General features: G+C 40.7%; 1 protein-coding gene across 7 annotated transcripts in view; it reads right to left on the bottom strand.

The window, feature by feature from the left end:
• LOC103181252 (disks large homolog 1) overlaps positions 1-12953 on the bottom strand; it is a 198152-nt gene that overhangs the window by 39958 nt on the left and 145241 nt on the right. For all 7 annotated transcript variants that reach the window (XM_042339091.1, XM_007897864.2, XM_042339089.1 and 4 more), the window contains one exon: positions 1288-1444. In XM_042339091.1, the coding sequence (XP_042195025.1) occupies positions 1288-1444 (157 nt within the window). The remainder of the gene's footprint in view (positions 1-1287; positions 1445-12953) is intronic.

The following is a 12953-nucleotide window of genomic DNA, read 5'->3' as shown; positions in this document are numbered from 1 at the left end:
TCCCTTTGAAATATTTACTCAGAAATCCAATTAAGTTCTAATTTGGTTGCATCTCCACCACAAGTAAAAGATCCTGCATGCACTGGAGGAGAGACAATTTCACATTCAAGATCATACCATCAGTCTTGCCGGCAATTGAATACAAGACACACACCTATACTTGGAAGGCACCAGTTGCCCATTTCATCCTCCACAAGAGAGCTGAAAATTTAGGCCAACAATAATTCTCAAAGGTGGAGATGGTGTGATTTTGGAACAGAAGCGAGAGTTGGGGAAGACGAGCTACTCAGCAATAGTCAAAGAAAAAAGCTGAGAGAAAAACATAATAGATGGGAACTTCAAAATCCACTGGTCTCAATTTAGTCCCACCCTTGTATCCTTTCAATTTTAAAGGAGGAAGGTTGTTGGTGCTTCCAAAATGGCAGGTGCACAGGGTGAAAGCAGGGATTAAAGCCACATACGAGGGGCAGCACACTCGATATCAGGGCACAATAAAGCTGTGCAGCACAAATAATTCACAGGATTTAGAAACCTTGTGTGAACTGGATTTTTTCACCAACAGCATGAAGGTGTTAATACGTTTTTGTACAATGTAGAAAAGGCGAGTTAGAATGAGATAGAGAATGTTAAAGAGAGACAGAGAGGGTGAGGCAGAGTAAGACAAAGAGTCGAGAGAGGAATAGCAGAATGTGATACAATGCTGACAGTATAATTCCTGATGGAATAATTTAGTTTGCACTGTAACCAATTCGCATTTTGGTTATTGTAGAATTGTATGCACTGTATGCTTAGCCATGATTGCTTAGTGGTCCCAATTAGTGCAGATTAATCAGCTCTCTTCTGTGTTGATGTCAAAGATTTAAGTAAACTAGCCTGTTGACACTTGCTGTCGAGGCTCACATATTAATAATCAGCACCGGGTGAGATACTGGAGAAGTGTGAGGAACCATATTGCAGTAGGACAAATAATACAACATGCTGAGGGGGAGGGGAGGAAATTGATAGGAGAAATATGGAAGGAAAAATAAATCATGAGATTTAAGATGAGATGTAATACAATCATGTAAAATTTGTGTGGGAATTCAGTGGGGTAACTGAGCTCAGTATAAAAGCTAGCATCATTGAAGACAGTGGCAGCTTTGTGATTATAAAGTGCCAGCAGCCTGAAGGGTGGAAGTTTGTGCAGGGCACAGAAGTTTTGGAAGCAAGGACATGACCAAAGCATTCCGAGCCTAAAAATACACGCAAACACAAAAAGTGATGATGGTCAATGTAGAGAATCTTTACCGAAATAATCCGATCCCCTTTTCTTAATTCACCGCTCAGATCGGCCGGGCCACCTGCAAGAATGAATGAAATAAAGATGCCTTCTCCATCTTCACCACCTACAATGTTGAAGCCCAGTCCTGTTGATCCGCGATGCAGCACCACCTTTCTGGGCTCCCTGCAAGACACAAGAGGGAGCTGTCAAGCAACCAATTTCTAACACAAGGTCTGTATCACCCATTAGATCCCAGCTACACAACAGATTCTCATCATTATGTGACATGCTTCCCGGTGAGAAGATTATTAGAACGCTTGACAAGCAGGAAGGTATAGCTAATAGCTGGAGATACTTTAAACACTATAGAAATAGATTCAACAGAGGAACTAGGGGAGGCACGTCCTGGGCAATACGTTATAGATAATTCAAGAACCCACTGTCGGTGAACACTGACAACACGTTTCCAGATTTTAAATGAAAGCAGAGTAAAATAAAGAGACTCGTGGAAGAAAGTCATTTTGAGATTCCATGTCAGTCAATGGCATCACAATGATTTAACGCAATATTTTAGGCACAGTACATACACCCAATATGGCAGAATGTACAAAATCTGCCGTGTTTCAATGCACACGCAACGCAAGACAGGTGTTGGCTCCCTGAAAGTGATGCTTCTGCCCATTCAGCCTATACCAAAGGGAACAATGTCCTTAACCACCCTCCTGAGCAAAGCTTCTCAACAAATCTGTGTTCATCTTTCTAAAACCTGGCCTCTCTCTTCAAGTTAAAGTGGTATCTTGGAATACTACCTGCAAACTATTCTTAAGTCATTCCATGCAATTAATCCCTGGCATCTGTTATTAGAGTAAAAAAACATACAGTAGCAACAGTTGTAGGCACCAGTAGATCACTGGTCCAACAAGCCTATCCATCTAATTTCCCCCAAGATTCCTTCAGTATATTTACCTCCAAATTTAAATAGCCATCTCCTTTTAATTGATAGAAACATGTTTTGTTCATTTTTGAAGCCCTTCATAATATTTTCGTCCCACCACTTATTAATCAATAGATAATACCATCTAATTCCTGATTTAGTTGAGCACTCTCCTCCAAGCAGCCATTATTTTCAATCTAGCTGATGTTTTGTTGACATTGTTATGAGCATTTCAGTCCTTACCTTGCTGGGTTGGCTCATTGTAAATAGGAAAGGCAGTCAAAGTGGCAGCTCCTATTCAACAAGTGGATGCACAAGGCTGCCCTTTAAATGTCTTACTCAAACAATTTAGGCTGTGAGTGGTGGGCAGGCAAAAAAACGTGCAAAATAAAGACATTGCCAAAGTGATAATATTAGAATAGATGGGAAACTCCTTGGTCGTTTTGCAGTAAGCTGCAAGTAACAGCAGAGGGCAGCAGATGCCTGCCTGCTGAGAACATTTTTGTTCCTAGAATGTAATTCAGCGAAGTTTAACTGCAGTGCTCTCCAGAGGTCCAAATCCTCCATGGGTCCAAAACATAAAAAAGCCATTCCTCAAAACTGAGCCACTACTGCCTCAAATAGCACAATACAGATAGCACAAAGCAGGGCAGGGCATTAGAATCCCTGCCAGCATAGGTTTCATCCCTGATTTGTTCTGAGTTAGCCGATTCAGTAGTCACAAGTTTGAATTTGATATCTATACAAGAACTATATATTTCTATTATATAAATCTATCTCTCTCTCTGTGTATATATTTTACAATATCTATATATTTTATATCTATATAGGAGTTAGATGGTGAAATGAGAGGATGTGGTACCTGGGAAAAGGAACGGGTATGAAATGCTAATATATATATATAAAAAAAAGTGAAAAAAATCCCCAAATCAATTGTGTGCGTTACCTATGATTGCTTGGCTTTTCATCCTGTGTGGGAAAAGTACTTTATCCGACAACATGACTGCACTTCCTTCCACAGAAGATATTATGAATCTGTTCTCATAGCTGCCTGCATACTTCACAATCTCTCATCGCAAATCAGCGTATGAAATCCTAGTTCGTACTTCTTCTAATGGTAAAAGGGCAGACTTGTACCCCATATATAGCTCTGTGGCACCTAACCTAAGCACCACACACCACATGCAAGTGTTCAGCAAGCTATTTGTCTGTAGGAGGCATCACAGGAGTCAGAATAATTGTACATCTGATGCCTAGCATGCATAGAAGCAGGAAACGTGGGGGGGGTTTGTTTCCTCACCCTAGCTCAGGGACTCTGAGGCCCACTGTAGGGCTATGATTGGCAGGCCAGCCTGAGATCCACTGACAGCATGGACTGGGCACTGAACATGGGACCTGCCCCATCTGTACAGCTCAGTTCCATGATGGCCAGTGAACTTACAAACTGAGCCGTTGGAGAAACAGGAAAACATAAAATCAGGAAAGATTCATTCTGGTCCCATTTTCTAACCCCCATCTGCCTCCTTTATATACCATCTTATCGTCTCTTGAAATTGTCAACACAATTGTTTTTCATTGCCTAGCTGCAGAAATCTCCTGCACATATTCACGAACTGCTTTGCAGAGTAGTTAGATCAACACTGTCTGTTCACCTTCCCTCTTCTGAGCTTGAGACTAAAACTCCTTCTTGTAGACTCATGACTCAACTGAACACATTATTGGAGTCAATTTTATCTATGCCATTTAACACTCGAAAAAAAATCAACATTATTATTTTCTTCAGGATGCATATTCCCAGTCTCTTCTTGAAGCTAAGAGTAATAATAATCCTTGCATTTGATATAGTGCTTTTCACATCTTCTAGACGTCACAAAGCGCTTCACAGAATATACTGTAAGAGAACGTACCTACATGTCCACCTATCACTGCACTCTCTCCATGACGAGATATCTCTAGCGCAGTGTGAACTGCAGAGCTTTACAACAGGTGGGAACCAGCTCATTGCTTTGTGCTAGCCCACTACCAATGCTGTGACTTATTCTTGATCTTCTAGTGAGACCCTGAAGATACCCACCAGATCTGCCAGATTTCATTAGCCACTTCCCTACATTTCCCAGTGTGAAGTCCATCTGGTCCTGTTGATTTGTCATCTTTCAATGCCCTCATCGTATCTGTCATCTCCTTATTTGAGAACTCATTCTTTTTTATTTGATAATTCTATTATTTTTTATTTGAGTACTCTTTTTTAAAATCTGAGAACTCTATTCTATTTTGTTCACTTGCCCCTGAAAATTCTCCTGTCACTACGGAATAGGCAACTCCTAACTTCTGTGAACAAAAACACAAAGAAAAAGCTGTGTAACATTGTCCTGGTCATTCCAGAATAATCCACCCTCAAATATTGGTTCTACTCCTTCCTTGGCCACTTCCATGCTATGAATACATTTAGAAAAATGTTCTTTGCATTCCCTTGTACTCTTGGTTTGATATTATCTTGCCCAATTACTTTCTAATTCTGCTTTCTCTCTATTTTAAATTCACACTTCTATCAGTTTCATGCCTGGTGGGGGTCCCGATGCTTGGAGGAATCTCTGCTCACCATCAAGTACAAAGTAGGGAAATCACTTGTATTTTAGACATAACATGCACAGTGTTGAGCAGCGTATTTCCCAATGCCCTTGCATCAGTGCCAACAGGACAGCATTCAGGAATGTACTGCATAAAGTAATGAAGAATGGCAGCCCTTTCTGGACCTGTGGTAATTCATTAAGTAAACTGCAATGGTCCAAACTAACAACAAGTAGGCAGTGTCATCCAAAGGGCCTTCAAACCACCTCAAGGTCCAGGGGAACCCTTTCATAATAATGTGATATTTTCATAAAGCATCATGTTTTAGGACAGTTTATCACGTTGATACAAAAAGGCTGTAGACATCAATGATTCAGGGGGACCAATTCGCTGACTGAGCTCAGTGCTTCAAATTGAATCGAAATACAGATACTCCGGTTTGAGAGTCCATTTGAAAACCAGTGCAAAAATCTGTCAAATTATCAACTGCAGAAGCTTCACTTCAAAGACAGATTAGCCGAACCCAAGTTCTCTCGCTTGCGAGGCAAGTGCTCTAACCATTAAGCTACAGGACTCCGCTGAATGAGATAAGAGGAAGAGTGAGAGAGACAGAAAAAGATGCATGGAGTCGAAAAGTTCTGAAGTTGATCGGGTTACATCAACCTCCATCTAACTTGAATGCAAACATGGGCGCCACTTAAATAGTTTTTCTCTCTTTATCAAGATAAATCTGGACAATTAAAAGTTGACATTTTATAGATGGTTTGAGAAAACACTAAGCCACTTCACTTAGAAATCAAAACCAAATTCTGGCCAATGCTAACTGGAATTATAAACGCAAATCAAATGGGAAGTATGACTGGCAGTAAATCGATTTGGCCTCAGACCATTTATAAAGGAAGGCCACCATTTCCACGAGCAGCATCTCTAAAGCTAACTTTTCTTGCACAATGGGCACCTTATAAAGCACTATTCTTCTAAATAAGAAAGTCTTTCAATAAATACGCTTGGATTTCACTATGATATTCTTAATAAAGCAATACCCTTACAGTGGTTATATTATTGGGTTTGTCAGATCGTATTATTTTGGGCTGCAAGTAAAGCAGCAATAAATCCAAAGCAGACGGAGAACAATGTGCTCCAAACACCTGATCCTCCACTGAAAAGAAGCAAACAGACACCGTTGCCAAGCTAGGCTCTCAGTTGATAGTCACGTCATCAAGAAGGACACCGAGGGTCAACAACAACAAACATTCTGTACCTGCACATCATACACTGACTGACTGGAGGAAGCAAAGATGAAGACTATCCAATTACTAGATTCTATATTTATCAAGCTCTGTTTGATATGTTTCTCTGCAAGAGCTGACCTTAATATAAAAGAGTGCAGTTGAGGATAACTCACTGAGCTAGTAGAGACCTGAGCACAAGACACCTGCCAGGACTAAAACTTATTTGTGGAATGGTCAGTGGCTTGGGAGAGGGGCTAGTTTAAAGAAAAAAAAACAAGTAAAGAGAATATAAATTGCAAACAAATACTTTGATAAGGTAGGTTTACTAAAGGAAATTGAGAATCAAGTGAACTGTGCCAAAGAACACAAGGATTTCTCATCTGGATTGTGATCTGTAGAGGACATACTGCTGTAATAATTTACAGCTAATGCTGTAATGATTGTTTCCCCGCACATTCCATTACCACTCTTCCAGCTTTCAACTTTAACAATTTACCATCAAGCATACTGCAAAATGTAAACTGCTGCTTATGGCTAAAGCTTTGCAGCACAGTATTACTTGTCCATATTGAAGTTTTAAAAAAAATACACAGGGGACCATTAGCAAACAATTTGTAATCCTGGCTACCATCAGAGGGACAAATGTAATGTGGATTAAATTATTCAATTTTCATTGAACTAATGTTTGGTTGAGCTGCTCATGGACAGTAACTTGCTATTGCCAGAAAATGAACTTATTCCAGGATTACGTTCTGCATTACTGAAGGAGATTTTAATGCAGCATGTACATCTCCCGCTGTCGAGTCACAAGCACCACACTCACAAACGAAACGATGACCAAGCTGAGGAATGGAACAGCCTTCCGCACTCCTCTCGTTAGGATTGCCCCAGAGGTTAAGTCAGGCTGTGGGTAAGACGTCAAGAGAACCATAAGCAGCATCTCTGAATCTAACTTTCACCCGAGAAGGAGATAATCATCTCCCAATCCTTAAATATCAATACATATGGTGTTCTCCAATCCCTGACTTTCGTTCAAAAGACAACAGAGAAAAAGGAAGAGTATTGAATTACAGCTTTGGTAACATCCCACAGCCAAGCAAGCAATGAACAGACCTCGAGGCATAGGGGCTGCTGAGGAGCACAAGTGAACAAGAGGCGGCCTGGTCTGCAAGCCATATTGCAAGTAGCATTGGCGATGTGCGTGTAAGTCTACAATTCACAGAGAGATGGGAACCCAGAGCAAGACAGCTCTTCATTGTGTCTGAAGATTTGCTGATGTTCTAATTTCCCCTGGGAACATTTTTAGGTCACATTCATTTCACACATCATAAACCAAAGCATCTTCCTTTTCAGCCGTTTCAAATCAATGCAATTGCACAAAACGTGCATTAAAGCAGTTGCATAGACCAGGGGACTGATGGATTTTAACTCTGCAATTTTATAATAGAATCACATTATTCTGGCAAAAATGTGTATTTTTAAAAACGTTACACAACAGCCTGAAATTCTGTCACAGTCTGACCGATAGGTGACAAGTGTGTGCCAGTAATTCCCCACTTACCTAGTTCTCAGCTTTAGCGAGTGACTAAGGAAGAAAATAAATGATAAATATATTTGCACAAAATCAACCTTCGATGTAGAGTGCTTCTCTTCTTTAATAAGAGACACTTAGTGGTCCTGTTAGGAAATTGAGGAGAAGCAGGTTGGTTGAAAAGATCATAGGTGAATTCCTTTCATTGTATGCTCAGTTCCCATTACAGGGATAGCATGCTAAAAGAAACACTGCACTCTGTGACAAGGGCTAGTTAGCTGGACAAAGCCAATGGGTTGTGAGAAAAAGCTACAGCAAAACATATTTTTCAGCCTTTACAAGGTATGGAAATGCCGTATAGAAGGTAATAATGTCTGGTTCTGAAACTTACAACTTGTGGGTAAAATGATCAGTAACAAGCTGAATCAATGCCGCAATGAGGTTCTGTGGGGCTTACTCAGCCCATAGACATGCAAATGGAGTGCACTGACCCGCTAAAGAATGATTGCGCATCTGGCATGCAGAATGTCTTCAAGGACACCACAGTGACCTCCTTGAGGTGGTGGAGGTGAGGGAAGACAAGGCTAATGCAGTCCATTAGCTTTGGTCAATTAAGGGAAAAAAATACTTGCGCAAAAGACAGTGTTGGGGATGGGGAGCAAAATGCCCTAACTTCAGCTTCCAGCCTAACACGTGGATTGAAGTGGTCCAAATTTCTGTTCTGAAATGGGGGGTGACTCAATTTGTCAGCAAATGAGTAATTTATGCACATTACTATATCTGTGGCGCTTGGGCTAATTGGTCATTTTTCTGTGGTGTAGCCATTTCTGTCAATCAAGTTGTGAATGTGTTTCAACAGCACAGGCAGTGAACAATGTTGAACATATCCCTGGCTATGATCTCTTTCAGCAGCACCTGGCACAGATGGTGAAGGAGTTGTCAAAGGGGTTGACAACCTTCTTGGGCATAATTTAGAATCATGTACCTTCAGATTCCTTTGGACAGGAATACTCCAGGGAAGCTTTCTACCTTCCTTCCCAGTTACCAGTCAAAAGCTCCAGACTATCATGACTCAGATCAATCAAATTATATCTAGAATGCACACCCCCATTAGCATTAGTTAATCTGCTGTAACATTTGCCAAAACAGACTCTGCCTGATTTTTCTTACCTATTAAATCATAGCCCATTATTCTGCTAAGTCCTAATATAAAAAGATCAAGTCATCAAGTTTGCTAAAAAGGTACAAGATCAAGGACAACATGGACTGTAATATTTCCTTGTATTCCAGAGTTGAATAGAACACCTGTGGGGAACCCTTTTACTGATATTTAAGGATAGGTACAAAATTCCAACTGAATTACCAAGCAGCTAAATCAATATTAGACACTGATCCATAACAAGCTGTCTCTCAGATCTGTAGCCAAGAAATGAGTTGTCCCTTGAAATAACTGGTGAAGATAGTAGGATACAACGGCATTGCCAAAATCCAAAAAACATTTGAAACGCTGGTATTCCACAAAGCCCACGCCCACGTCAGTATTACTAAAACCTATTGGACAGTCTACAGAGAAACATATCTCTTGAAATTGGCTCAGAACAGTGAAACATGTGCAGACCGGTGAACTACAAGAAGAAACCACTTTTTTTTTAACACCAGTGAGATGGTTTTCTTCCACATGAGCAGCAAAATTTGCTAATTTAGTCATTTACACCTACATTGTGCACTACAACTTCAAGAACGGCTTCTTTATCCCTTCAAGGTTTACACAGAATCACACAGAGACACTTCCCACTAGACTATCACATGCAGCTCTTGCCCTTATTTGCAAAATAATTAGAATGATTTAGCACATTTTTATTTTTTTAAAAAAATGTACCCAGATTAATTACAGTAATAATGGTACACCTCTGTACAGTCCAATATTTGGTTATTAATTGCTCTTGTGTAGTTCGGTGTAAAATTAATTTAAAATAACTTCCATTAACAATTGTCTGAGAGGGTGCATATTACACTGGAATCAGGATGCTTTAAGGCAACTGCTCGTGAGTGGATGAGAACATGTGACATTTAAAGAAAACCTAAAGCTGTCTGTTTTAATTCACTATTGATTTGACGTAATAAAAAAAACAAGCATGAAGAATGTTGCTGTGATGCAGGATCCAGCTCTGTGCGATGTTGCATTAAACACAGTTAAACAAATATAAAACAAATTCATAGACAATGGCGAGCATGCTATCAATGACTAGCGCCAGACAGAAAAGCCATCAGAGCTGAGCTAAGTCTGATCTGCCCCTAGTAAAAGCCTTACAATTGTAAAATCATGCTGAAAATCATTCTACAGTTATAAAACATAGCACCTAAAAGTATCTTTAAATCAGAAGCTGTGGTTAACACTGTAACTCAGATGAAAAGTCAACAAACTCACTATAGTCTTCTTCCACCTTTAGTAATGTAGAAAAACCTTACATTTATCATCGACATGAAGTATTCTTTAGCACATCCACATAATTAATTCATTTTGTTGAGGTCCATTAATCTCTCATGTTCATCACTCATCCAACAGCTTGGCGCCATCAGCAAGTTTTATATTTCAGGATGTCCCAAATCTACATCCTTTATAAAACACACTTCATTCTAATAGAGGGATCCAAAATAATGGGACATAAAATAATTAGCTTAAAATTAGAGCTACACTGTTCAGAAGTAAGTTCAGAACAAATTGCTTCATACAAAGTGGTGAGAATATGGAACACACAACACAGAAAGTTTTAGATGCTGAATTGATTGGGATGTTTGAAAGATACAACAACAATTTGCACTTATATAGCACTCTCCATGCAGGGTAGCGACTCAGTGGCGGAGCCTGACTCCAAGCCAGGGAGGTGGGGAGATGACCGAAAGCACGGTCGAAGAGGAAGGTTTTAGGGCGGGACTTGAAAAGGAGGAGAGAGGGGCAAGGTGGAGGGATTGAGGGAGAGTGTTCCAGAGTTTCGGGGAATAGTGGCTGAAAGTGAGACCTCTGATGGTGGGGCAGAGGGTGCAAGGGACAAGCAGGAGGTCAGTGCCCGTCGAGCAAAGGCCGGCTGGGTGGTGGATTGGGGAGTGAGGAGGTTGGAGAGAGATAGGGAAGTGCCAGAGAGTGAAGGGATTTGAACACAAGTTGAGGATCTTGAAGTCGATCCATTTGGTGATGGGGGCCAGTGGAGCCTGGCCACAACTAGTGAAATGTGGGTATGGATCCATGTAAGTATGTGGGCAGCAGAGTTCTGAATGAGCCTGGTCTTTTGAATAGAGGAGCTGGGGAGACCAGCGAGGAGTGCGTTTGATAATCCATGTGGGAGGTGACACACACATGCATGAGGATTTCTTTCAGCTGCATTTGGGGTAAGGTATGGTCAGAGGCGGGTAATGTGGCGTAGGTGGAAGAAGGCAGTCCTGGTCAGGGACCAGATGAGGGGGAGGAAGAAGAGCTGGGGGTTGAACCGGACGCATAGATTACTGGTTCAGTGAGTGTGAGGTAGCGCCCAGGGAGGTTAAGGAGTTCAGATTCAGAGTTCAGAACAGGTACAAAATGGGATTAAAAGATCTGCTATGATATTATAAAATGGTGGAGCAGACTATGAGCTGAATGATCTCTTCCTGTTTCTATGCTGCTGCATAACAAAAACACACCTAGAATAGATGCCTGTGAAATTGCTACTTAAGTAGAACTTGTTGCATTTATCATCATGCTGATTTTGACTGCTAAGCAACTTTCCAATTAGCTGTTTTGCCATCAATTTGTCAAATTGAATTATACTGAATATTCATCAAATACCTTCTGGAAATCCAAATAAACTACCCAGCGGTTGCCCTGATCAACCAATTTAGTTGCTGCCTCAAAGAATTCCAGTAGTCTCGCCAAGCATGACTTATTACTTCTAAATCCAAGCTGACCGCTCTTTATGCTCTCTTTTCATGAATTTTGACAGCATATTGTAAATGCTCAAGCATTTTTCCCGGCAGAATCATAGACCTGAAAGTTTCACAATGGTAGCTACAGATTGACCATTGGCCATCCTATTAAAATCACAGAAGATGCAACACTGCAACACTTGATTTGTTTTGAGGTTGAATTTTACGAGTGTTCTAATCTCACAAGTAAAATAGGACACTGTAACATTTTCAGGCAGGAGTAGGTCTTTGGTCTACCAACCATTCAATTTCCAACAGGATTTTATCAATGTATCTAATAACTGAATCTCTGAATTTAAGAGTTCCCGTTTGAATTTTCTTATTCCAGTGCTTGTAATATGCGTTTATTCCACATGCCTATTACCCTTTTACTCTAAACATTTTCCTGATTTCTTATTCTTTTTGATGCCTATATTTTGAAGATATATTGGAGCATGTTATGCAATAGTGGGGGTGGAGCAGGGGGTGGGTTTCATAACATCCCGCACACTATAATGAGACCTTGACTGCAGTTTTCACCGGTGCAACAGGCTGACTCATTTCCCAAGTGAGTTCCCAGTTCCAGTTCTACAAAATAGGCTAACTTCCAGATATCAGGTCACTGCCAACATCACTTCCTGTGTGTGCAAAGCAGAAAGCAACATTGGTGCCTATCTGGTGACCACAATTCAGCCGTCTTAGCATGAAAGGTTGCTGCCACGCAGGAAGTGCCCAGGTCAGCTGAGTGCATGAGGTCCACACTACAACCAGTATAACCAAATCAGTGAAGTAAAGGAGCAAGTTTGGACAGGGTCGCAATGTAGTACTTTAGTTTGTGTCTGCATATGTACCCTGCTGAGGGCTGCTCTAGAAGTTTCAGCACCGCTAATCACACAGCCAAATCACATAGTAATGCTACAAGAACGGCGGTGCACAGATGTGCTCACCAGATGATGATATGAATAGTTAATGAATAAAAGTGTTTTAGAGGCAGGATAACACTATAACTCTTCCAAGGTTAAATACTGATTGAATCTTGCATTTATTCGGTCTGTTGCCCTCAGTGCACTGTTGTATTTACCATTTATTAAATTTTGAGGTTGAATTTTCCAATCATCAGTGGCTTAAAGAATAAGTAAATCCAGGCAGTATACAATGGTAGCACATACACCATCTCACATTCATGACAATAGTGACTGCCCTGTCACTGACTGCAGGATGGTGAATGAAACACAGAGTCAGAGATGCACTTTCCCTCAGAGAGTCAAAACAAAAATTAATTCACTCTACAAAGCGGAACTGGAGCTTTTATTTTATTACCAACTCGCTCAAGCTAATTTCTCTACAGTGAAGTTCATTCAATAAAACAGGACCATTAGCTTCTCAGTTGTGTTGAGGGCAATGGTTTCCTTGATCAATAGACCGCCAACAGATAAGCAGAACAAAAGGAAGGCTCTACTGTTTTTATTGCCAGGCCCCTAGACAAACAAG

This window comes from Callorhinchus milii, unplaced genomic scaffold (genome assembly GCF_018977255.1).
Source record: "Callorhinchus milii isolate IMCB2004 unplaced genomic scaffold, IMCB_Cmil_1.0 Scaffold11, whole genome shotgun sequence".
NCBI lineage: Eukaryota > Metazoa > Chordata > Chondrichthyes > Chimaeriformes > Callorhinchidae > Callorhinchus > Callorhinchus milii.
The sequence above is the reverse complement of the archived record's forward strand: the minus strand, read 5'-3'. Positions and strand labels throughout refer to the sequence as shown.